We start from the raw sequence: 24,885 nt of genomic DNA on the forward strand, positions 1-24,885 counted from the left end.
GACTTTTCTGAAATGATGCTGTACATAAATTTGACTTTTTTTTTTTTAAACAGAGTAGAAACCTGTCACAGATTTTGTCTTCTAGGCCACCATATGTCAGTGTTGTACCTCTGGGATGCTGTGGCTCAGAAGTATTTTTTCACAGGTTGGTGGCCTCCACGAATGTCAGAAATGTTTAACTTCCACATCTATAATGATGAGAAACCGAACACATTTACCACTTTTCAAGACACGTTAAATAATCTTCAAGGTTGAACCCTGAAGTCTCCTTAATATAAAATAGAGCTATGGAAAGTGTCAGTGCGGTTTAACACGGTCGACTGCAGTTTGTGAACTTACTGCGGTACACTAAACAACCATTTATGACAATTTACTGCTTTTAAAAGGTGGCTACTGATGTTTCACACCAACAAAGTGTCAACTGTCTGTATAAAAAAACGTGTGAAAGGATAATTTATGTAGCAGTAAAGCTACAGTTAATTATCACCTAAATATTCAACATACCTTTGTTTTTCAAACCTTAGCAGGAAGGATTTTTTTTAGCATCTCAACGATTTTCTGCACGTGCAGCTCAAAGCCCAACAGCAGACAGCCGGTGACTCTTGTAGCAGGTGGATTCAAAACTATTTTGTTGGCCCCTATTGTAAAAATGAGATATGTATTTGTACATGTAGGATTGCACGCAAACTGCTATAATGAACAGTGTATTTAACATCTTCCACTAAGTAGCCAAAACTTGATGTCTGAGCGTCTTCCTCCAGGCCATATAGGTTCCTAATTGTAATTCAAGTGTGCAACTGTTTGCAAACAACTTTTCTGCATTAATTTAAAGCTGAATGCTGTGTGCACAGCTCATTAGGATAATGCCAGTTTGAGATCCAGCTTATATTTAGAAGAAAACAGCCCATGTGTTTCTCGATGTTGGATTAAGACATTTGAAATCAACATTCTCAGAAGTTTTATTGCCTTTAATTGCATTTCTTTACTTTTTAGTCAAAAAGTCTTAAAACTTGTCATTACAGAAGAATGATTAAAGCATGGCCGCTATAGTCATGGTGGTTCTGTAATCACTGAGAAAACTGATTTAAGCTAGCCACCATCATTTTATGGGATGTTTGGGATGATGGGTGATCTGTTATAGAGGGGAAATGCAATCCTACATCTAAAACCAGCCCACATTAGACCTCAACTTCTGTTTAGGAATTAATCTGATCTACTAAGGGATTCATACCAAGACTGAGAATAAGAAAACAACAAAAACACCCACAACGCAAGTGTGTAAAATTACAATGCAAGCAAAGGTTGGAAGGTGTGCTGTGCATAGATATGGTTTAGAGCTTATAAGCAGAAGTTCATTAATACACAATAGTCAGAGGATTAGCATGCCAAGGCATGTTTGGGGGTATATATCATCTGTCTATACGGCCCCCAAAACAAGGACTTGCTGGGGTTTGGTCTAGAGATAAGATGAGAGGCTTCAATACCACTGGATGAACCATACAACTAAATTATAATGAATTTTTTTTGGTGGTTTTAGTCACTTCAATCTATGCTCTAGTCACTTAAACTACTCTACATTATCGACCCCTGTTGCAATTCTCTCTGTAAGATTTTGTAAATATGCGATAGTTTTTTTTCTCTCTTTTTTTAATTTAACTGGACACATTAAAACTGTTATATTATCTCCATGTGTGCTGCATCATTGAAATTTCCCTATTGCAGGACAAAGAAAGGGTTGTCCTATTTTATCGTACATTTTCAAAGAAAGTCGCTAAGACTATCCTGGCCTGACAGCTGCGTAACAATTTCTAATAAGCAATAAACATGGCTTTATCCTAATAACAGTATTAAGTATTTTACGGTACTTTTGTGTTTGCTTGTTTTTTATCTTTCAGTTTAATCTAATAATCCTTTAGTCACTACCTCTGAATCAGTTTGACTTCACTTTGATGATGAACTTTTGCCATTGCTTTGCAGACATTTTTGCTGGAAAGCCATTCTGAGATCCATTTCTTTTGTTTGTTTTAGAAACATAATTGCATTTTTTTATTCTACTTAAATTTTTTACAAAGTATTTTAAATTAATTTGTAGAGTTAACCATTTTTTTTATTTCAACATCCAGAATTTTGAAGAGGTAGGCTGTTCCTGTTTTTTACTTAAGAAAAGTATAAAAAAATCAAGTTTATAAAAATGTTACAGTACTTTAAAATGAGTATTCTTAGTTAATTAATTATTTACAGAATCCAATTAATTAATTGTCTAGCAGAAAATAATTTGGTTTATTGAAATTTAAAAATTCTACAAGTTGCCCATCACTAGTATAAACAAAAAAAAAACATTGTGTTGTGGTTTGTCCATACAGGACAGAAAATCTGTCTTTGTGCTGTTCAAATGTAGTGTCCTCTTACTCAGGGCTTCATGAGTTTGAGTTCAGTCCTTTCTTCACCATTTTACTTTTTTCCTGAATATCATATCATACCACAGCTCCGTTTATCTGCTTGAACAGGTGGATTTTTAGATTGTGCATTGCAGAAAAATTGCTTTGCCCCTAAAATACTGAGCCGGTGGCTCTCTGTGATTAAATGGAATTACTGGTTAAAGAAAAACAAAGGAACTAAAGGAGTTTAACCGTCTCTGACAGGGTTTCTTTTATACAGCAACTGTAGATTTTGTGTCCTCTTTTCCTCAGTGCAGGAATTGTCTCATGGCCAAGAACACGACCCCCATTAACCCAGGTCACGTCTGCCATTTCCCTAATCAGAGTTGTCGAGGCAATTTATGAATATGTAAAACTACAACATGTAAAAAGCAGTATTTGAGGCAACTGTATCCTCTAGTAAAAGCTGTACAGAGAAATCTGCAATAAAACAAATAGCATGACTAATTCCAAAAGAATAAAAAGGCATTCGTTCCTAACCAGCATTTGTATTTACATGTATGTTTGGGAACAGTTGGAGATAGACATAGGGAGCTAACATTATCAGCTCTGCTTGTAAAGTCAGTTGCACATGCAAAAGATTGACTCATGTGCTTTTGGACTTCCAGACCTAGTGCTCAACAGATAAAGCATATTTCTGATTAAAATTTCATCTTCTTGGATTTTATAATTAGTTGGTGGGAATAAAAAAAATCCTTGTCTCCCTGGATCTCTCTCAAAGACGAGAAATCCAGACTGAGTTTGTTGGAGCTACGTTTGTAATCAATCCTCAAGAGCAGAGATGGTTTCTGAAATGCTTGGAAGTCTCTTGGCTTGGTCCCCGTGTGTCTGCGGAGCTCTCGCTGCTTTCTTCTCGGCTTATTGAGGGGGGTAAAAACGCAGGCGGACAAAAGGCGCGTCTACACACTTTTATGAACAAATGAACAATAGGGGCTGCATTGTGGATGAGGGTAGAGAGCGGAAGATTGGTTTCTGGGCCGTGGAGATGAGATGCGGCACCAAGATATTTGTAAACTTTGTGCATGTCTGTGCTGATGTGGCCTTTTTAGATTAGTTTCACTGCTGTTGGTAAAAATGCATCAAATAGGCTTTTTTGTTGTTTAACAGTTTGCAGTAAAGTTTCTGTAAGAAGAAATTTAAATCAAAAAGAGTCTTTGAACTGCAATGTTTTTTGGATCAAGATGAACTCCTGCAGCCCTTTTTAAACTCTTTATGTCTATATAGACTCAGATGAATGAAAATGTGTGAGGTCCTGGACCATATCTACAATGTATCAACAAAAGACAAACCACCAGTTTATCTCATAATCTCTTTCTGTCTGACTTTCCCAAACTGTTGTCCCACATTTCAGTGTTGCCTCAGTTCATAGAAATGAACACTTGTTCATTTGTGCTCGTTTCCTTAAAAGTTGTGCTCTGAAAGTTTTTCATGTAGTTTAATGTAGAATAAGAGGTGTGCTTGGAATCCCTGCTTTGGTGTACAACTCTATTTTAGCCAAAACAAAGGCTTTTCTCAGATAAATGGTCTAACTTTTGCTCCTAAGATAGTATGAAAGGCATTTTTTTACCTGACAAAAATTACCAGCTCTTTTAGCTGAAAGCAACTTTAAGTCTTCATCCCTTCCCTACTGTGTTTGTTAGCTTTTTTTGTGTGTTTTTATGAAATATTGAGCGGTTGGTTAGGGCCCGCCATCCCAACTTTTCTCACTTTGTCAAAGCCAGCTTTTGTGAGCTTTGCCTTTTGTCTAAAGTCTTTTTTAATCTTAAACTATACAATGCTTTGATTAGTCCCCCCTTTTCCACCTTCAACTTGTTTAACCACTAAAGACCTGGCCTCCACATGTGTGGACATTACATTTTTGGTTCTATTACCAAAGTGGTTTATTCTGCTTAACCGGTGCCTTGAGACTAGTAGGTTAGTTGTTTAGAAGGTTAACTCAAATATTTGCTCAGGTCTTAAAGAGGGAAAAAAGCGGTGCTGCTCTCCTCCTGACATCACTCCAGAGTGTAAATATATAAACAGTAGCTTCTATTCGCCCAACATCTACCAGTGTATGATAGAATCAATTTTGAACTACTGTTGTTTGTACTTTTTTGTAAAGCTCACTGTGACCTTGCTCCACGTTTTTAAAATGAGCTTTTAGTGTCTCATGAACTCAGAAAAGCACCGCTATCTTCTGCCCAAAAGGTAAGAAGCAGACAAAAAAAAGCAGACACGAAGAAAGAAACAGACAAAAAACGATTTTTATAGATTTTGATTTCCAGTACTTTGATGTAGTTTCATTTTTATATATATATTTTTTTATTTATTCCTTTAAAGCAGGGGTGTCAAACTCATTTTCACCGAGGGCCACATCAACATAGTAACTTTCCTCAAAGGGCCAGATATAACTTATAAATGTAACTAAATGTAATGAAAAATAAATATAATTACTCCTTAATGTTAAATAACTCAATATTTATTAATTGTAACTTTTTAATGTGGCGATTACAGTTGCATTGAAAACATATGTTTGCTTGTTACTTTAGCATAAATCCTTTTACATTTGATTCTGACAGGTTAGGTTATATGGATGTTTAAGTCCCAATGTATAGTTGCCCAATCCCATATTTCAAGTCAAATTCCCCCTAGATATGAATAAATACACACCAATTTTTATTTTTTATTCTAAGAAATTAAAAACTTTTATTCTCTCGCGGGCTGTCTTTATGTTTTTCACCTCTTTCTCCCCTTTGTTTTTATTTAAAACTAATTTCAAGCCCTTCCTGAACTGGAGTAGCAATTTTTGTTCCAAGAATTTGTTTTTCCTTACATCCTAAATGTTAAGAGCAAATAAAACCAAAAAAATGTTTTTCCAAAGGTGTTTACACTTATTAACTATCACATTTATTGGTCTAACAACTGTCTGCTTCAGAAATTCAGGCTGTGGCCATTTATCCAGTGAGCCTGTAGTGCTGGCAGTAGACTTTTTTTGGTATCTGTTGATGATTGCTGTCTGATCCTTATTGTTTTGTTGTACACCTGAAGTTCTTCTAAGTGCAAATCTAAAGCCAACAGAGAGTGTTTTAAATAAATATTTCCTTTCCTATTTTCTTAGCTGCTTTTCTGGCGGGTGTATGACTCAGTGCATATTTATTTGTCTGTCCAACACCAAACCTATCGAAACCGTTGCCTTGGCAACAAGCTAACTGAAGGAAATGCGGGTCCCAGCTCTGCTAAGGGTTTTTGGGAATGCAATATGCCTGTGTTCCACCCCATTAGTTTGATAGACAGGTTGTTTGGCCTATAAGAGGTCAGCTGGCAAGGGCAGCCATAGTTGCTAATCCATGGCAGACACATTGGATTGGTTTTTCGCTAATGTTGATCTACTTATGCAGAAGAGCTCTTATGAAAAAAAGAAAGCAAAGGTTGTTTTGCAGCATTGCATTTCAGTTTTGTGTTTATTTGCGCTCATGGGGAGAGTCAGGATCAGGGGATTTCAGAGGTTATTTCCTGTCTTTGTAGTCGTTTAGTGCAGAACCTTTGACCATCATGCGGTGTCTCTTTGGATGACTTCTTTATTGGCAGCTGCATTTCTAAACAGTTGCCTTCAGGCTGCATTCGTACATCGACACTATTGACCTTTCCATTGCAGCTCGGCTTTCAATTGCATTTTTTCACGAAGCCTTCACTCTGTAAATATTTATGAATATGCAGAGTTTGTGCACAAAGAAGCAAAGACATAAAAGTTGGTTAGGTCATTTGCATTAAATTACCAAAGTAAAGGAGAGTTCCTTCTACAACATGCAAGCTAAAATTTAAATATTTGATGAAATAAATTATGAAGATTAATGCTTACCAGAGGACAGCAAATGCGATAAGGTTAGTTGATGATGCTAAATTGTCCCTATGTGTGAATGTGAGTGGGTATGGGTGTGCGATTGTTTGGTCCTGTGACAGACTGGTGACCTGTCCAGGGTGTACCCTGCCTTCACCCAACAGTAGGCGGGTTAGGCTCCGACAGCTCCATGACCCCAAAAGGGATACAGCGGATTAAGGATAGACTCAGAAAATAGCTTTATTGTGTATTTTTGTCCCACATCTGCTGTGTTTCTGCCTTGCTCAGAGGATTTTATGGAACCTTTTTTGAAAAGGATTTTCAAAATGTTTCAAAACTGAAGGCAAAAAAGTATATTTATATTCTTTATTAACTGATAGTAAAATATACTTTATTTCATTTTATTATCTATGATATAAGTTTTGCTGCAACTTGATGTGAAAATATCTCAAACATGACTGCAGACATTAAGCTACATCTCTAGAATTCATTTATTCTTTTATTTTTCTTGATATGTGCATTTGCTTTATTTAAAATGAATATCCTCAAATTCCTCACATGTAAAACAGCTTTTGTGATGCAAACACTAAAGGGAAGTGAAGCGATCAGGTCAATTCTCAAATGAGGTGGAAACACTAATAATTAATTCCACCTCACCTGCATTAGTTCTTGCATTACATGCTTATTTTCCACTCTCCCTGTTGTCTCTTTTTTGGGGCTTCACCCTCTCATTAACTGCACTCCCTTTGTTTGTCACACTTCATTCCCCTTCTGCTCTTCTAGTTAGTCCTGTCTTTCTTTTATTTCGATTTTGGTTTCTAAAAAATAAGTCAATGTTTTTAAATGAATTTTGGCATTTTCTATTCTATTAATCATTTCAGAGTTTGTTGATGGCATGATGACAATCAGCGCCCTTTAAGTTCACCAGTTACAAGTGATAACGCAGGGTTCCATGCAATGGCTAAACAATGCGTATTTATTACGTTATTTTCAAATACCATTAAGTTACAGATTAACATGTAGAAAATCACAAAATAATCCATTGTTTTTAATAGATCCAATTGGGTATATTTGAATTTGACCAAATACTTGATTTATCTTTAAATATTCAGTTTAAAAACACATAGACTGATAAATGTAATGTATTTATTTATTTAAGTAATTTTAACTTAAAGCTAATAACAACCAAAATATTTTTTTTCAGAAAATTGCAATATTATGAAAGACTAATTTAAATATTAAACAGTTGTTGAAAAAGTATGAACATTTATAGGACACAGTAGTTTGTTTAGTCTTTCTTTGAGTAAATAAACACTAAAGTGCTTCATGGAATGAAGGCCATTGGTTTCTGGTACTTTACGGTACTGATGTCTTTCGAGTGCTCAGATTTCATTACTTTTTTATTGCCAGGATCAAGGTTCCCAAACTAGGAATTGGCTCTTTTAGTAGAGTGGCAGGAGCCAGGTCATGTTGGAGAATGCAGTCAGCATCTCCATAAAGCTTGTCAGCAGAGTGAGCCTGAAGTTCTCCAACACTTCTTGAATATAAACCACTGACAGATGAAACCTCACATTTCTCTCCAGGTTATTTGGATTCTTGGCTCATCATCTCTTTCTTTAGACCTTGACTCGCTTTCTCTTCTTTGAAATACTTTTTTTTTCTTCAAACCTTTGAGCAGCAGTCCAGTTTTTTTTTAGCTTATTTCAAAAGTAACTCACCTTTTTAATCTACCCCAAATTCTTAAATTTGCATTATTTCCAAATTCTCTAAAGCCTGCTGTTCTCTTACTCCTCAACTGTAGAATAGTGGACTCTGCACTGCGTTCCTAACCTGATGGTCACAGTTTCAAGCTGTAATGTCACAGGCCTGTGGCATCAGGCCAGCCTTCCAGCACACAACTTTTGTCAAAGCACCATGCAGCAAAACATGGAAACCCAGAGATAGGCTGAAGGATCACAGCTGTATACAGTGGTATTTAAATGAACATTTAGTGTTCGTTATGGTTTGTGCATCTTAAATAAAAGGAATAGAGATTGGAGAACAGGCACAAGGACTGAGGCACCTCTACAACAAATTAAAGGGCAGCAGACCTTTTAGATATTTGTTTAGTTGCTGTGACTTTACTGTACATTGATGTTGAGATGGCAAGAAATCCTTTTTTGAAATAATGTTTTTAAATACAGTAAACAATTACCAAAAATACACTGAGAAATAAATTAAGCTTACTATGAATTCCTGTTCAACTTTGGGGAAAATGAATAGTGAGCTGCTCTGCACAGCATGGGCTTATAGGTATCTTGTTCTCGTCTTTATAATGTACCCTTTAAAAACAACTGGAGCTATATCTGAATCGCTGGTATGCAAATCATGCACATATGTGAAGTAATGTTATTGTAAGTATGCAAAATGAAGTCTGAAATTGCTAAAATAGCTATTTGACCTCCATGAAAAAGATGTTTCTTTGCTGATTACACACCTCCCAATGATTCAAATGCATATTACTGGAGCAATAGTACTTTCGCACACATGCAACACCTATACCATACACTGATGCACCCCATTACACTGCCACAAGTGCTGATGTTTGCACTTTGTATTAATATTAGCCTGAATGTGCTTTTTTTTTATAGCAAGCCCTATTCAGAATGTGTAAAAGTTCTGACTGTACTCAGTAAAATACAGAAACTGTTATTCAAACCATTTAAACTCAAATTCTGTTAAGTGAATGTTTTGCAGGCTACAAACAGAGACACATGCTAAAAATTGTTAAACATTTTAATACAAGTGAAGAGAAATGATGATGTTCCTCATAATTTTTACATACACTTGTTTTCCACATATTCCCATGTAAAATTATCTGCACAGAACGAGCAGCTTAACACCAAAGGCATCTTTGCATGCACTCCACTATGCTCATGAGTTTTCCTCTATACATTTCTGGCCACACTGAAGTGACAGGAGAGTATCTTAATCTGCTCAGTGGCGTGCAGCGTTCCTGCTGGGTTATTACACAGACTCCCACAGAGGCAGGAGTTATCACAGCCTAGAAAAAGCCTACATGTTCTGTCTCCTGTGCCTTTACTCAAAGGGTTATCTTCATTACTTACGAGGGAGTAATGTAAAGGCTGATTGGGTGTGTGAGTATTTATTAACTTTACTGAAGCAGTTATGGGTTCCCAGAGAGGCCAGGAGCACCAATTTTGCTATCACCACTCTTCTTGTCTCCAAGACGCAATCTTCGTTCAAAAAATAAGAGATTTAAAATTTTGGGTCATTTGGGTTGAAAACATTTGATTGAGTCAAATCTTTTTATTTAACCTTGAAAATGTCTAACTTGTGAGGATAAAACGAAGATGAAACATCAGAAAAAAGGTTTTATTAGAGAAAAAAAACTACTAAAGATGTTGTCTAGTGGAGCAGAAATTAACATGATAAAATCTTCATTAAGAACAGGCGTTAAGAAAGTGGTTGAACTTTAAAGTCGTAGCCCTTTGTAGAAATCTCAAGTTAATGCAGGTGGTCCAGAGGACCCCGCTGTTTATTCACATGATTGGAGGATTGCCAGAATTGAGGAATGTCAGACATGATTTGCTGCATGTGTGAGACATGTTAAAAAACAAAAAGTGCCTTCAGTATTTGACTTCTTCAAAAGTGCAACTTTAACTGTTCACAACTTCACTGGTTGCAGAATCTCCTCATTCACTAATTCTGATTGGTGTTTACTGGCACAATATCTCTCCTTCATCAGATTTAAAGCTGTTGAGACAGGTCAGATGATTGTTGTATACCGGTAAGCTTTTTTTACATTTGTGTAGGCTTTTATATGATCAAATATGTCATATTCTGCTTTATTAAAACGTGTTGGAGCTGGATGAATTTATACTCAACAGACGACATCTTTCCTAAATATTTCTTATTTAAAAATACACTCTTTTACATTAGGATGTCCTAATTTGCGACTGGTTTTGCAGCTTTTTAGTGCAAAGTGGCTTTTCTACATAAAGCACCAGGTTCTTTAAATCATTTTTGTTTTTATTAAAGCTTCAATTTTGATTAAACAAGAAACGGAATATTGCCTATATTTACAAGCTTTCATGTCATCGCAGGACCAACGGGGCCACGATTTCAAATTTTAGTAGCTCAACATGATAACTGTGCAAATATAACATGTTTTTTTTAAAAAAAGCTCCTATCTTAAGATCCTTTTAACTTATCAACTTATAAAGCAGAATGTTTGTGGTATCGTCCATCATTACATCACCCAAAATAGGTTGTTCTCGGGCATCATTAGGAGAAAATGCGAAAACCTCAGTTAAACATTAAGAAAATGATTTTTTTTTTTAAAAACAAAACAAAAATAAATTTACTATAATAATAAAAATTGCAAAGAAACAGTTCATAATACGTGACCAACCCTAATATAAGTTCGAATGTTAAAAAGATACCACAGAAATATTTACAACTTTTTGCAATTATTTAACAATATGCCTTATACCAACTGTTTTGCCTTCCGGACTGTTTGTACTATAAATCCCCAGAAATACAACATATTAGATAACTATTTTATTTTTGGCCTCTATGTAGAAACCTGGGAGCTTAACAAAACACATGAACACCTCCTTGATTTAACTAAGCAAAGGGCTGAGAGCTCACTGGAGAGTACTGAAGTGATTAATCTTTTTCAGCTGGCAGCAGTTTAGGTCACTTTACTACTTAAATTTATGGAATGAGCAACTTCTTCAATCAGGAAATGTCTTTCTGTCTTGATGGCAGGAGCAGGAATGCTCTGGTTTGAATTGTCAAAGCGTGGTTGATTATTTTTTCATTTTAATTCTTGAATGAATTATGTGGCGATGTTGAACACAATTAATGAGACAATTCTTTGCTGAATGGAGCCTTAAATGGTGTATTGGTTTAGATTGTCTAAAGCTTCTGCAGTTTAAGGACTCCTCAAAACCACATCGTGCATGGGCTGCCATAGACCGTGCAATCCAAAAAAAAATTCCAGTGTGAAACAACCACCTCAGCAGTTGAGTCACAAGTGATGATCCTGGAGAAACTGCACTAACAATGGATGCAGGAATCAGGTTATGGTAATATGCAGACATCAGTGAACTGAGCTTTTTTAGGCTCAGTGTGAATGAACCATTGACTGTATATGAATACTGAACCGAGTGACCCCTCCCCCCTTGCGTTCCAAACAGGAAGTACCCAATGGCTCCAGGAAGCCAAAATCCCATAGACTTCTATTGAGCATGAAACAGCTATTTCAGTTATTATATTCTTGCTCTGACGCTTTTTTTTTTACATGTTCTTGCTTATCTGGTTTTGTTTTCCTTTTTTTATTTTTTCTTTAGTTATTCAACTTTTAAACTGGCCAATCAGATGCCTGAATTAAAGTATGTGCTCTCACGCAAAACATACAAAATGTTTGGTAACAAAAACAGTAATCCTCCCGTATTCGCTGGGGTTACGTTCCTCACGCCCCCGCGAATAACGAAAATCCACGAATAATTGATGCTGTTTTAAAACTCCCAGAGCCGGAGCCTCTGCAGAGTCAGAACCTTTTTTTGCCGTTTGGGTTCATTTCCAGAAGCTGGAGATGATGCAGTGCGTTTGGATGGCATCTTAAACGCGTAAACAACACTTTACATAAAGTGCAGACTAAATCGTTTTTCAAAATTCGCGGAATTAGCGCTATTCTGCGCCTCACGCTTGTGACGTCATGTCACACGCGGCCACCTGCGAATGGGCGGGGCGCGAATATTAAACCGCGAATGGGTGGGGGACTGTACTCCTAAGCACTCTTCCAAGTGTTAGGGGTGTGGTTAAACTCACTCCTGATTGGTGTATGGTAAATGCCGTATACTTATTTAGCACTTTTCTACCTTCCTCGAAGGCCCAAAGCCCATTACAGTCACAGTCCCGTTCATACATTCATAAAGTGCCTAACACTGGCGCACACCTATAACTACCGGAGGCAAAATGGGGTTCACTGTCTTGCCCAAGGACACTTCAACACATGGCAAGGTGTTAATCGAACCTGCAATCTTCTGATCAGGGGTCAACAGCCCTACCGCTGCACACGGCTGCTCCTATTATAGAAATGGTGACTCAGACTGACTCAAACCAATTACTGCCTAGAGATAATTTCTGGTTCCAACATGGCGATGGCCATATCAAGCAAAATGGCGACTGAATTGACTCAATTTTGTTGGAGCAGAATTAAGTTATTTTCCTTGGGTGATGTCACACTCACTTGGTCCTGTTCTCATATGCAGTGAATGAAATGAACCCTGAATAACTTCCTAGTTGTTGACTAGTGTTTGCCTTTATCTCAACTGTGCTTTGGGGGGTTTTGTGCGCTGATGTGGCAGGCTCAATCCTGTTCATTTCTTTCAGCTTTGTTCTCAGGTGAACACTGTATTGCTGCTCTGAGAGTGTCTGGGTCTGAGCATGGAGGTGTTTGGGTATTAAAAAACACCTTAAGAAGATGAGTGGTAGACTAGAGATAGACAGACATGTGCACCCATGAATGTGCAGCTTGATAGATGAAAAAACAAATCTCATTAGTTTCTAAGTCTTTTTTCTGTTTTTATTGATTTCTGTAAATATTAATTTGACCTGTTTCTGTCTTTTATTGCACTGGCTTCCTTCTTGTCTCCATCTTAATCCCAGATATTGTCTATTTCTGATTTGGGCTTCCACAAAGGTGGTATGTGCAAGCACCACCTCAAGAACTCACTGCACATTTCCGTCCATGTAGAAACCAAACAAGTCTGCACAGCAACACATTTTCATTCGACCTATGCAGCCACCGTGTGTCATCCCCGCTCCTCAGCTGAAGATGTAGTTGATGTTCACAGCCCATCAGTCACCTCCTCTCTCCTGTTCGTCACTCACAGTGCAGCCCTGCTCAGCATGGCACAGCATGACACGGCACACTACGGCTCAGCACCGCATGTGTTGAGCCAACTTAACACTGTAACATTCAAATAACTTCAGAACCCTGCCTGGAGCTACTCACACGGCACCGAAACAGCTGCTCGGAATACAGTCAGAGAGAGACGAGAACCGCGGGCCAACATGCTGAGCTGTGACATATGGATAGGTGTTATTGTTCTATTTTCACCAAGTGCTGACAAGTCTCACAGTACCTCCACAAACCCACTCCTGACAGATGTGTTTTATTCTGGGGCTAATTATGCACATTTTACACAAGACTGCAACACTTGGGTTCAGTTTCTTTACAACACAAACACAGTGTCTTGATCTTATCAGAAACGGTTGAATTACTCAGGTGCTGCTGCTTCACATTCTAGTTCAGAAATGTTGAAAGACTCCACTTTTTATTGTAAAAATTGTTTGTACCAAGACATTTAAAATCCTTCTTAAGACACTGAAAATACATTTAAAAAAAACACAAGTGGAGGTATTGGTTGAATATAAAAGATAACATTTGTTATAGTTGCTTATATATCTGGGAGAATCTTGGCTTATAAAAAGAAGAAGCAAATACGTTCTAATAATTCACCAGTTTGTATAAAATTTAAATTAAAAAAAAGACTGAACGAAGATTTCGCTATTCCAATAAGACTGGACACAACACATCAACATCTGATATAAAAGGCTGACAAATCAGTTAAAACAATAAACTTTACTATTCTATATGGGCAGACACTAAAGTGTGCACTGTAAATTTTCCCTATATTTATGTCTTCGTTGCATTTAAAAACACTTTTGATCATTCCTTTTTTAATAAAATCAACTAAAATTAGGACCACATCAGGATGACCTGTCACATTGTAGCGTGAGCAGTGCAGCAGACGACCAAAAGGTTCAGGAACAATATCTTTCTTGCTGCACAGCTCACACTTGCTCTTTCCCCTTTGGCGTCCCTTCACACTCAGATCCTCCACCTTTTTTGGGCTGCAAATTAATTAGCTGGCTCCACCGAGTAAGGGAGAGCCATTTCAGCCAAACAAAACAGACCCAACAGAAGATACATGTTTCATAAAAAACTATACATTTAAACTCCTGTAAACAAAACAAACATAAAATAAGACACAACTCAACTCATTACAAACCAAAAGGTCATCAATTAAGTCAAAACCTCTCTTACCCCTCTACGTCTTTACACTCTTTATGTTCAACCCTCATGAACAGAAGTTAAAAGCCTTGGTCACCATTTTGTCATCTGGGCACCAGAAAGGACAGGTGGAAGAGATTGCATACAATAAACAAACTCAAACCTGTTGTGTATGTCTTTTGTTACTCGCTTGAAACAGTCAGTCTAAAACCATGATGCTGTGTACGCACCGGGCATGTGATGTGCGTTCAAAGACGCGCTAAACGCAGTCCCAGTTGGAAGAGGCTTGGTGTGAATTTTCAAATCTTGTGAATCTTGCTCCAGGCTTGTTCTTTCCTGGCTCTATTCCGATATATGAAAGACTTGATGTCATGTAATTCCAGCCAGGGACATTCCGCACTTATTCATTTCTTCTTCTTGATCAGTTTTCAAACTGTTGGCATTTCCGTAAATTAAAAGGGACACCATCCATACGTCGCTACAAATCAGAGTCCATAGGAACGTAGGAAATACCAAACTGAGATGTGACAGAATGGTGACAAGCAGGAAAAACTACTTTGTCACGTGATCCGTTATTCCAAAGGGGATTCTTACCAATAATACAAAGGAAAAATATCAATCCAACACTTCTCTGAAAATGTTCATAAAATGTTACTGTTTTTAATATTAAGATTTAAAAAGAAAACAAATAATTTGGGCACAACGTACCCTAAGTAAATAATTCCAAATCTCTGTCATCCCTCAATTTCCTTTCATCTCTCTTATGCCTGCCTTCAAATGAGGATACGGAGAAGCCATAATGCTGTCCTTAAAAGGTTTTTCATTATATTTATTTGAAAAAACAATCCAAAACTGTATTACAAAGCAAACTGGTCTAATTTGGAGATACTGTTTGCAGATAATAGTTCTGTTGAAGGTGATTTCATAAAAAGAGTTTCAGTCAGTTGCTGTTTTAGTCAGTACCCCAGCACTCTGAACATGAGTCTATCTAGTCCTGATCTTTTTAGTGTGACTATTACTAGAATTTTCTACTTCTAGTAGACTTTACTGACTTTTCTGACTTCAAGTCACAGCTTAAACAAAACGTTAAAAGGCGTCAAAATAAAACGTTAACCAGTCAGAGGCCTGAGCTTTTCAAAGGACTGTACTCCAGATCAACATTTGGATATCTCCCAGGCAAAATTCAGCTTCCTAAATGTGATGCTCTTCCAAGCCTCCTGAGGGTGCATCTCTGATGTGACTTTGGAAACAGCTGCACTCTGTGTGATTCTTGCAAACAGTGGGTCAGAGCTAAGGCAGCCAAGCAAGAGCTTGTCAAAGGAAACAAAAAGAGATAAAAAGCTTCTGGCCATCAAAGGAGGATGTCAGGAGCCTGCGGCAGGGAGGAGTCAGGAGACTACCACCCAGACAAATTCTGGGCAAAGCATTTGTGGAGGATGTCTTCTAGCAGGTGAAACCTCAAGCTCTGACTGAGGTGTAGCACACAGTTGAGCCTTGCACTCTGAGAAGATGCCGGCTTTTTCCTGAGATGATGTCATTCTTCAATCCATTTAGATGAAAAGGTTTTCATCTTGGTAAAATCAACAGTTTGTATATGAATTTTGAGATGTCTGACTCAAATCAATGATAATATAAAAGAATTTGAAATTAATAGAGCTTCACAATCCCCTTTGCAGTGTTGTAGCCATAATAAACATGGCCACGGTCTTTGGATGTGCTGGATGTCAAAGACTCATGCACATTTCAGAATTTGGCATAGATTTATGAAAATTTAATTAATAAAGACTAATTGACCAAAAAGTCAAATCATCCGAGTCCTTAATAACTCATTAAATCAAGCAATTAACCAAGGCGGTAGCCCTGAAATCTATTAATCAGTCCAACATAAAGGGGGACAGATGATTCAGTCACACAGAAAACTGTTTATTATCCATTCATCACAAACTCTTTGCTGCACACCTTTGCCATTTTTTGACAACATCTCAGCTCCTTCCAGCAGTTAAATGTCAGGGGCTCTGTAAAAGTAGGAGAACCTTGACTCTCCTATGATTTTGTTTCCAGTGGACGGAGCCATCCATCGTGCTGCAGGTCCCATGCTGAAAAAAGAGTGCGCTTCCCTCCATTGCTGTGAGACAGGAGAGGCAAAGATCACAGGTGGCTACGGCCTCCCAGCAAAGTGTGAGTACAAAGTACATGTTTGTGTGACTACCATAAGCACCTCCAGTGAAGCTCGGTGCTGGACTGCTTCCAAGTGTGAATGTGTGGGAAAAGGTGACAATGATGAAGGGTGCTACTGCAAAAGCACTTTGCAGAGTTACATTTTACAGAAAAGAATTCATATCAATATTATTTTTTGCAAGAGTACCAGCTAACATTTCTACTCTGGGAAGAAACACTATTTTCCTTGCAGAAACAGCATCTACAATTTTATACGCTTCATTGACGATTTTAAGAGTTCAGCCCCAACAGGAACTTCCACATTCCTCGCTGGCTACTTTTTTTTAGCCAATCAAATGTTTTTAAATTACTGACTGACACTGCAGAATTTATAAGTTGGGAAATACGACAGGAAGCACTCTTGTAGAGGCTTTAAGTCAAAGTAAAGTCCACACCAGCCTTATTTAGGGGTTTGTCTGGACTAATCGGAAGTAGTTTTGCAGAATATACTATGTGTTTTACAGGAATTATTATTTTAATCCAAAATGTGTAGTTTAAATATTATCAAAAATAAAAAAAATGTATCAGAATAACTTTTTTTAAATTATTGTTATCAAATATTTTTTAAGTATTTTTTCAAAAGCCGGAATGACTTTTTCCTCTCTGAGATTGACATTTGCTATGATATTACTCCAAAACTTGACTTCATAAGTATCATACAATTAAATAAAATAGGAGCAAGATTTAATAACATACCCAAAAATGTGCATGAGATTGTTCTGTTCAAAATCTAGTTAATTAATTTTGTGTACAGTGTGTTATGTAGGATTATTGATCAATGTAATAACAGTAGCTATTCACATGGATGTCTACACTAAAAAATAATCAATATTTTTTTTGTCTTTTGTAATAAAAAAAAATTATATGCAAGTTCTAAAACAAAATGGCCTGACTGCTAATCCTAAAATTATTGGTCATATTATTATTCTGACTGTGCTGTCTACTGTAGTGAAATCATTTCAGTCCGTTTCCCTCTCCATCAATAATAAGGAGCAGTAAAAGAGCTCTTAAAACTTCTGTGTTTTACAAACTCTTGCTGCAGATCATTGTAAATATTTGATGCTGAACACATAAAACATGAATAACCTTAGAGGACAGCCATGTTCATATATAATGTTCGGTTAAGGGAGTCTTGGGAATTTAGAAAAACAAAAAAAAGAACAATGGCCCTATCAAGAAGAATGTTTAATATTCAAAAGTAGTACCCTGCAAGAATGAACTTGTGAAAATCCTTTAAAGCTTTTATTTGAGAGTGCATTCAAGACAAGTAAACCAAAGTCAAGCTGTTATTTTATCAAGATGACAAACATTTACTTTGCTTTAAAAGGAGCGTTGTTGTGTGTCGGTGTTCCCTGCTGTGCCCAATATCCTTTGAGAGGCTTCAGTTAAAGCAGAGATTTGGAGGACAATATCCACTTCCATTGACTTTTGTGTGGAGTGCATAGATTTGTCTGGCCCACCTGTGTCAGGTTTTCTTTAAGAAGTCTGCGTCTCTGCCAGCTTTCTCTTCTTCCAGCTTGTTCGGAGACGGCCATAACTAAACTATATGAGTATGCGTGGAAACCACTGTCAAGCCACCTGTTATGACCCTCTACTCTACTACGTGGGTCACATGTCATTTTGCCTGTCAAGCAAGGAGCATTGCGCATAACACAGTGTTTTTTTAAATGCAAGCAGTTGTCTTAGGAAAACATAAAGCATCACACTGGGCTTTTTTTTTTTACAATAAAAGCTGCACAATAAACAGCATAAAGTCACAATCAAAGAGTAACTATTTAAAGTCCTACTTTGATCATCTTATGATATTGTCAAAGTGTTCCTAGTGGTCTTTTAATTATGATTATGCTGTTTTTATCTGAAATCAAAAAACCTTTTTCCTTTTCTTAGACATAGCTCAAAGCGGCAGGAGTTAATTAGAAATTCACATCTAAGTTGTGGGCGGGACCATTTACGTGGAGTGACCCACCCCCTTTTCCCATTACCCATGTGTTTTCCCTGTCTTCTGCTAGTTTACACCCCCTGACAACTCCAACCTAACATTACCAGTGCAACAAAAATGGCGAACAACATTGGAACTATCCAGCCATACAGTTTTGAGCCAAATACCAGCTCAGAAAACGAGGAAAACGGAGATACACATGGATCTATTTGTCAGCAAGTGGATGCATTGGAATGGAGTGGAGCAGATGGATTGCAGCCTGCCAATTGTAGCACCTACATCACTGCTACAAGCTTTTTTGAATGGCATTTTTTGTCTGCTCCTGTTTCACAGCGGTTTGAATATAGAAATACAGTAGAGCTTGATTTATTGCTTGCAAAGGTGTGTGGAGAAGCAAAGAAGAAGTAATGGCCGATTTTGATTATTTAATTTTCAAGACATTTTAATTTATTGTTACTTTTGAACGTTTCAAGTCAATTCAGTAAGGATTGTGGACTTTCTTTATTTAACTGAGGGGTACCAACAATTTTGTCCACCACTGTATTTTACTAAACCATAACATGTAAGCTCCTTTTAGTTGCAGGTACATTTTACCCAACTGGTACTTATCTGGCACAGATACCTTTTTCAAAACAACAGAATTCAGGGTTACAGCTCATGTTTTAATGTCAAAACAGAGGGTGGGGTTATATAAGTTCGCATCTTCCCACAATAAATCAAACTCTACTTAACTTTAGTTAATTATCTATATATTTAATTAAGTAAATGTGATTTAAGTGACTTTTTTGTTTTGTTTTATCTTTTCTTTTTAAACTATGCATTTCAACATTTCTATAATGAGTTTGATAAAAATGTGTAAATTCTTTATTGCTTTGACTACAATGCTTGAAAGAAATCAATAATTCAAGAATTACAATTATTTATATGACATTTTGTGACTTTTGAGGAGCAATCAATAACTAAACGCCATTCTTAGGAACATGTTTATCCCATAATGCAATGGTAACCCAACAATCAATACTTCAAAATGTCTGGAAAATCGGAAAAATATTAAATGGATATAAGTCAGTGTAAGACTGATTATCAAAACTGATTTTTAAGTATTTTTTTCTATAGTTTGTGGAGTTTTGTTCATAATTTTAGAGGATTAAATTCAGACAGTTAGACAATTTTTGATTACATTTTTATGGCTTTAGGTTTATTATAAAGTCAAAGTACAAGGACATTCAAGATAGAAATGTGTTGCCAGGTGCAATCGTATGTGCATATCATATGTGTATAATTATGACCACCTGAGTGTGTTTGCATGTGTCTGTCCATATGTGTGCAGGGGAGAGATTAAAGGAGCACTGCGATTGTGTAGTATCAGCCTCTGGTTCCACGGAGAGTTTAAGTTCACAGCAGCAGAGAGCAGGAAGAAAAAGAGCGAAGTGCTGATAAAGGCACGCTCAAGGCAGAATGGAGAGTATGCTTAGAAAAGATAGATGAGGGAGTTTTAGCTTGTAAAAAAATAAAAAGGAAAGCAGCTTAAGGGTGAGGAAATATGTAAGGCAAGCTGAGCATAGGAAGAGTGATAAGGAGATGAATGCTTAGATTTTCTGTTTCTATTTGTTGATTTTCCTGTTTAACTTTGTAGGTTTCCCTATTATGTATCCGCTTATAAGAATCCTTATCCTGCTAATAGGTTAGCGTTATTGAGATTCACACAATCCAGTGGCTTGGATGTGCATGCTGTGTGTACAGTGTGGAGTTCAGTGGATCAGTGAAGACTGTGACAGCAGCCTGTCAAATTCTATCACTCTGTTACCTGTAACTCTGTCGGCATGAGGTCTGTGACTGACAGCTTTCTGACTCGCACACTAACTGTGTCTTGGTGTGTGTGTGTTTCTGTGTGAGATTCGCTGTGGTGCATTTCTGTGTGGATGGCCATTACACAGCATGTGGTATGAAGACGGGCTGTCCCCTTCCAGACAAAATATTAAGTCCCAAGAATAACTCAACAATGGTCGGCTTGTATGCTTAAACACTCACAACGGGGCTTGATTACCTCTCAGTGGGAGGCAGAGAGAGGCAAGAGGGAGGTAAAGCAAAAGAGGTATTACAAATCGGGTTGATGATGATGTGAAGACAAGAGAGTGGTACTAGGATAAAAATAAAATAAGAAAAAGAGTAAAACTTTGACAGCAGAGAGGTTGAGCAACAGGTCTTAGAGCCAGCCCTTTGATCTTGATTTGTTCAGGCTTTCCACCAGATGCGGGGTTTCAAAAAGATCTGACACATAACTTGCCAAATGGCCCAGGAGACCGGCTGTCAGCCTTTCCGTACGTTCTGTCCATCGCTGATCCCACAGCCACTTAACCAGCACCATCCTGATGGTGTAACCTAGCAACACCCTGTGTGCATGGCATTCGGCTCCAACTGTTTAGCATAGGTCGCATGTGATGTCAAGATGCTGTCATACAACAGCTGCAGACATTCATTTAGGTATGGCCTAAAATTACTTATCAACGCAAAAAGGCAGCTGTTAACTTCACTGTGTTAAGCCAACGATATTTGAAGGACACCACTCACAATTCAGCACAACTATGTCGCTCATTTGTGATCATAATGGATGCTGCAAGAAGTGCACAAAAGCAGGTGTGCGATCGTGTGTATTTTAGTGTTGCTAGACAAGGGAGCATCAGCAATGTGTGTTGTCAAGACGACGAGTGCTTCGGAGTAAACCTGTGTACCGATAAGCTCACATATAACCCTGTGAGCCTGTTCCCCATTCAGCCTTGCTCCCCTGCTAGCATGGAGACACAACACTGGGAGGGCGGGCACAGGGAGAGGTGTGGAAGACAGACACTGAAAAACATGAAGTCAAAACAGTAATCGCTGAAGCCACAATCACCCTTGAAAAGATCTACTACTCAGGACAGTCCGTTGGAAAGACTTGGAGTCAGTTTTGAGAAATCAGGCTCTAACCTATTTAGGATTTGAAAACTCTGTGTTCATTAACAGCTAGAAATCAGACGTTAACAGCTTTATAAGTGTAAGACTGAAATAGAAAACCTGTGATGTTTTTTGGGGTTGAAATTACCAATGTGTAGTACTGCTCATGGCTTCAAACTGAGTAAAAATTTCTTTGATTCTTTCATTTTCTTATTACTATGCCATGGCACGTGTGAAAGTCTGCAGCAAAAAAGTAATATATGATAAGAGATGGTGGCAAAGGGTAAACATTCACACATTTGTTAATGACCCACTTGTTCCACCCAAAATCTCAGTAAGAAATGTTTTAAAAAAAAACAAAAAAAAAACAACAACACACAGGTGTTGCAGTATGGTAATAAATTTGGTGTTTGGTGTTTGAAAATAAAATAATATCAGTGAGTTTATTGGTCCCGTGACCCCGTTACTAATAAAACAGGTTAAGAAGATGGATGGATGGATGGATGGATGGATGGATGGATGGAAGGATGGATGGATGGATGGATTTTGTTTTGGGGATTTTTTAACATGATCTTGTAGCAATTATCTCATGACATATATAAAGAAAATTGAGACTAAACATGCATGTCCGAGCTGGGATCTGGCTCTAAATTGCACGGCTGGATAGCTGCGATATTGCTTGTTTTTGTTGCACTGGTAATGTTAGGTTGTGGTTGTGAGGGGCTGTAAGCTAGCAGGAGATCATGTAAAGAAAGGGTCCTCCCCACAAGATTTTGCCTTAAAATGTCACAATGATAATAAAAAGACCACTGAGAATTATTTTTAAAAAGATCAAAAGATGCGCGACTTCAAAAAGTCACGTTTTATAAGAAAATTGAATGTATGTACAGTCTGGTGTTAAAAAAACCTTTTTTATGTTTATTTGCTTTATTATTTGTGAAAACTGTGGTCAGTGGATAGGGGCTTTTTGTTTTTTATAGGGGTCACATTGTTTTGATTGGTAGATGGATGGACCCATTAGAGTTTCATACTTTTCATTTGCTGTTATCAGAAAGTAAAATAAACTACAGTCAGTGTGCCTGTGTCACCTCAGGCTTCATTTTCACTGCACGGAATCCAATGAGTGACATCAAACATTATATTTCCAGAGTAATTATAGCTATGGCTTTATTACATTTCTGTAGTTACTATGGTGAACTCTAATTTACAAGGCAGAATGTTTTTTCTTTTTTTTTTTGCTTTAAAGTATTTTAAGAACCTGCTATAACTTATTCCAGGCCACTTAGGGACAGAATCAAAACACAAGCTACAAATTGAACACATGCCGCCATTTAAATTGTTAGCACTTCTTAACAGGTGCTTGTTTAAACCTGCAGCAGGTGCACAGCAGTGTTAGCATCCATGTGAAGTTGTGATGAATTTAAAAGCAGCATCTTTTGGTTAGCTGTGTCTTTAGACTACAAAACTGCTGATGGAAATGTTTATGAAAGTGTGAAGTGCTTCACCGCACCCGTCAGTTAATCCATACGTCTTTCTTTTGTTGAGTGCTGAGCAGATGGCTCCCTCGCCCATAGTGTTGATCTGAGTCGCTTCAACTATGAGCAAAGCGCCAATTCGCTAATAGCTACAGGCAGGAACACAACCGTCTTCAGATTTTTATGCCCTTTTCTTCGTCTTCTGGATTTTGGTTTAGCGTTCCAGAGAGACTTTAAATCTGCAACCAAAACGCAGAAAAATATATTTTTAAACAAAATAGAAAATTTATTCACATACGTGATAAAACGGCAATAGTTTAAGGAGGTGAAGCAAAATGGCTTCAGGGAGCTCCTAAGGCCAAATTCTTTAACAACATGAATGAAGAGTGAAAATTATGACAAAGACTAAACTTCCTTAACTAAGATGAACAGGAGAAGCCAGTAGTAAAGAAAATAGCAGTTTACCCCTACAACATCACTTTAAATACAATTAAGACCAAAATAACTGAGAGGAGCATGAAACACCACACTAATCTAAACAACAACATTTTTTAAGGTGGAGTTAAGTGGAACTCAGAGCTGAGAAGCTGCCAGGTTACTGCAGAGCTCCCTTCTCTGAAGGGCCACACAGGGATTTAAAGGCTGCCTCCATCAGCTCTGGTCCAATCAGCAGGCATACCTGGTCAGCACCACACCTGGAAATGATCAACACAGAAAGCCACGCAAAGATCCCCCCAAAAAATACTGAGGTCCCACTCTGACATAAAAACAAGGCATGTACTCAACAAAGACTAAAACGAAAAACAACACTAATGCGGCCACAACGGTCAGAGTGTTCTTTAAGGAGTCTGGTTGGAAGTTTTGTCCCAGCATTAACAGAAATACATCATCACAACATCATTATAAATCAGAAAATCTTCTAAAGTTGATTTTTAAGTAAATGAGTTCAAAAAAGTCAAATTCTCATAGAATATTCAAATTAACATGGCTCATTTTCAATTGTCTCTCTGTTAATAGGTGTTCCTTAGTCCAGTGTTTTTCAACCAGTGTGCCACTGTGGGAGATGGTCAGGTGTGCCGTAGGAAATTGCCCTCATTAACTTATCTAAAAACATTTACCATCTCCAGGATATCAGCTTTGTGTTCATCCAAAAAGCCCCTGATAAAGCACTGAGTAGTTAGGAATATGAAAGATCGTAAAATACTTTTTTCTTTGCGTTTATTTGATTCTATTAAAGACATTTTGATAAGAATGACGGTACCGCGATTTAGGAGCAGCTGCAGCTGTTTTCTGAAAAGTCCCGCCCCTTTAACTGTCTTCACCAATCATTCTTGGAGGCTTAATCACACGTCATCAGTCTGACCAATCAGAAGTGGTTAAAGTTTTCACTTCCTTGTTCCGATTCTGCTCAAAAAGTCACTCAGTTCTAACAAAAAGACCATCTAAAGCTCGTCTCTAGCGGTGTAGCTTTCCACAGAATCCGGTATCAGACTGTGGAACAAGTGAACAAAACAAAGAAGCTCAGAGACTCGAGTCTGCGTTCGGCGGCTGTTTGCACTACATCTCCCATGATGCATTGGATTAAAGTGACAGCGTCTCAGCGCACAATGAGTCGTCCTTGTTAAACATCTTGAAGCCACAACGAACACATATCAAACAGTTTTTAAATCTTTTAACTTAACTTTTATTACATCTTTTAGAAAAAACAGCTTCAACTTCCAGCTTTTTCTGCCACAATTATCACAAAAATGCATGTGAGATTGCGGAGGGGCTTTAGATTAGATCAATACAGACTATGAGTTTCTCCTTTTTTTTTAAATTTTTTGGATGCTGGTGTCCCGCGTGATTTTTATCAAGCTTGAAGTGTGCCGTGGCTCAAAAAAGGTTGAAAAACCCTGCCTTAGAGCTGCTTAAGTAAAAATGTAGTGTGACAACACAGATCTTTATTATTAATATTTTATCGTATTTTGGGATTT

General features: G+C 37.5%; 1 protein-coding gene across 2 annotated transcripts in view; it reads left to right on the plus strand.

Moving 5' to 3' along the window:
- macrod1 (MACRO domain containing 1) overlaps nt 1-24,885 on the plus strand; it is a 156,341-nt gene that overhangs the window by 88,905 nt on the left and 42,551 nt on the right. For both annotated transcript variants that reach the window (XM_011480040.3, XM_004073156.4), the window contains one exon: nt 16,406-16,522. In XM_011480040.3, coding sequence (XP_011478342.1) covers nt 16,406-16,522 — 117 coding nt within the window. The remainder of the gene's footprint in view (nt 1-16,405; nt 16,523-24,885) is intronic.

The sequence above is a fragment of the Oryzias latipes genome, chromosome 10 (assembly GCF_002234675.1).
Source record: "Oryzias latipes chromosome 10, ASM223467v1".
Lineage (NCBI taxonomy): Eukaryota > Metazoa > Chordata > Actinopteri > Beloniformes > Adrianichthyidae > Oryzias > Oryzias latipes.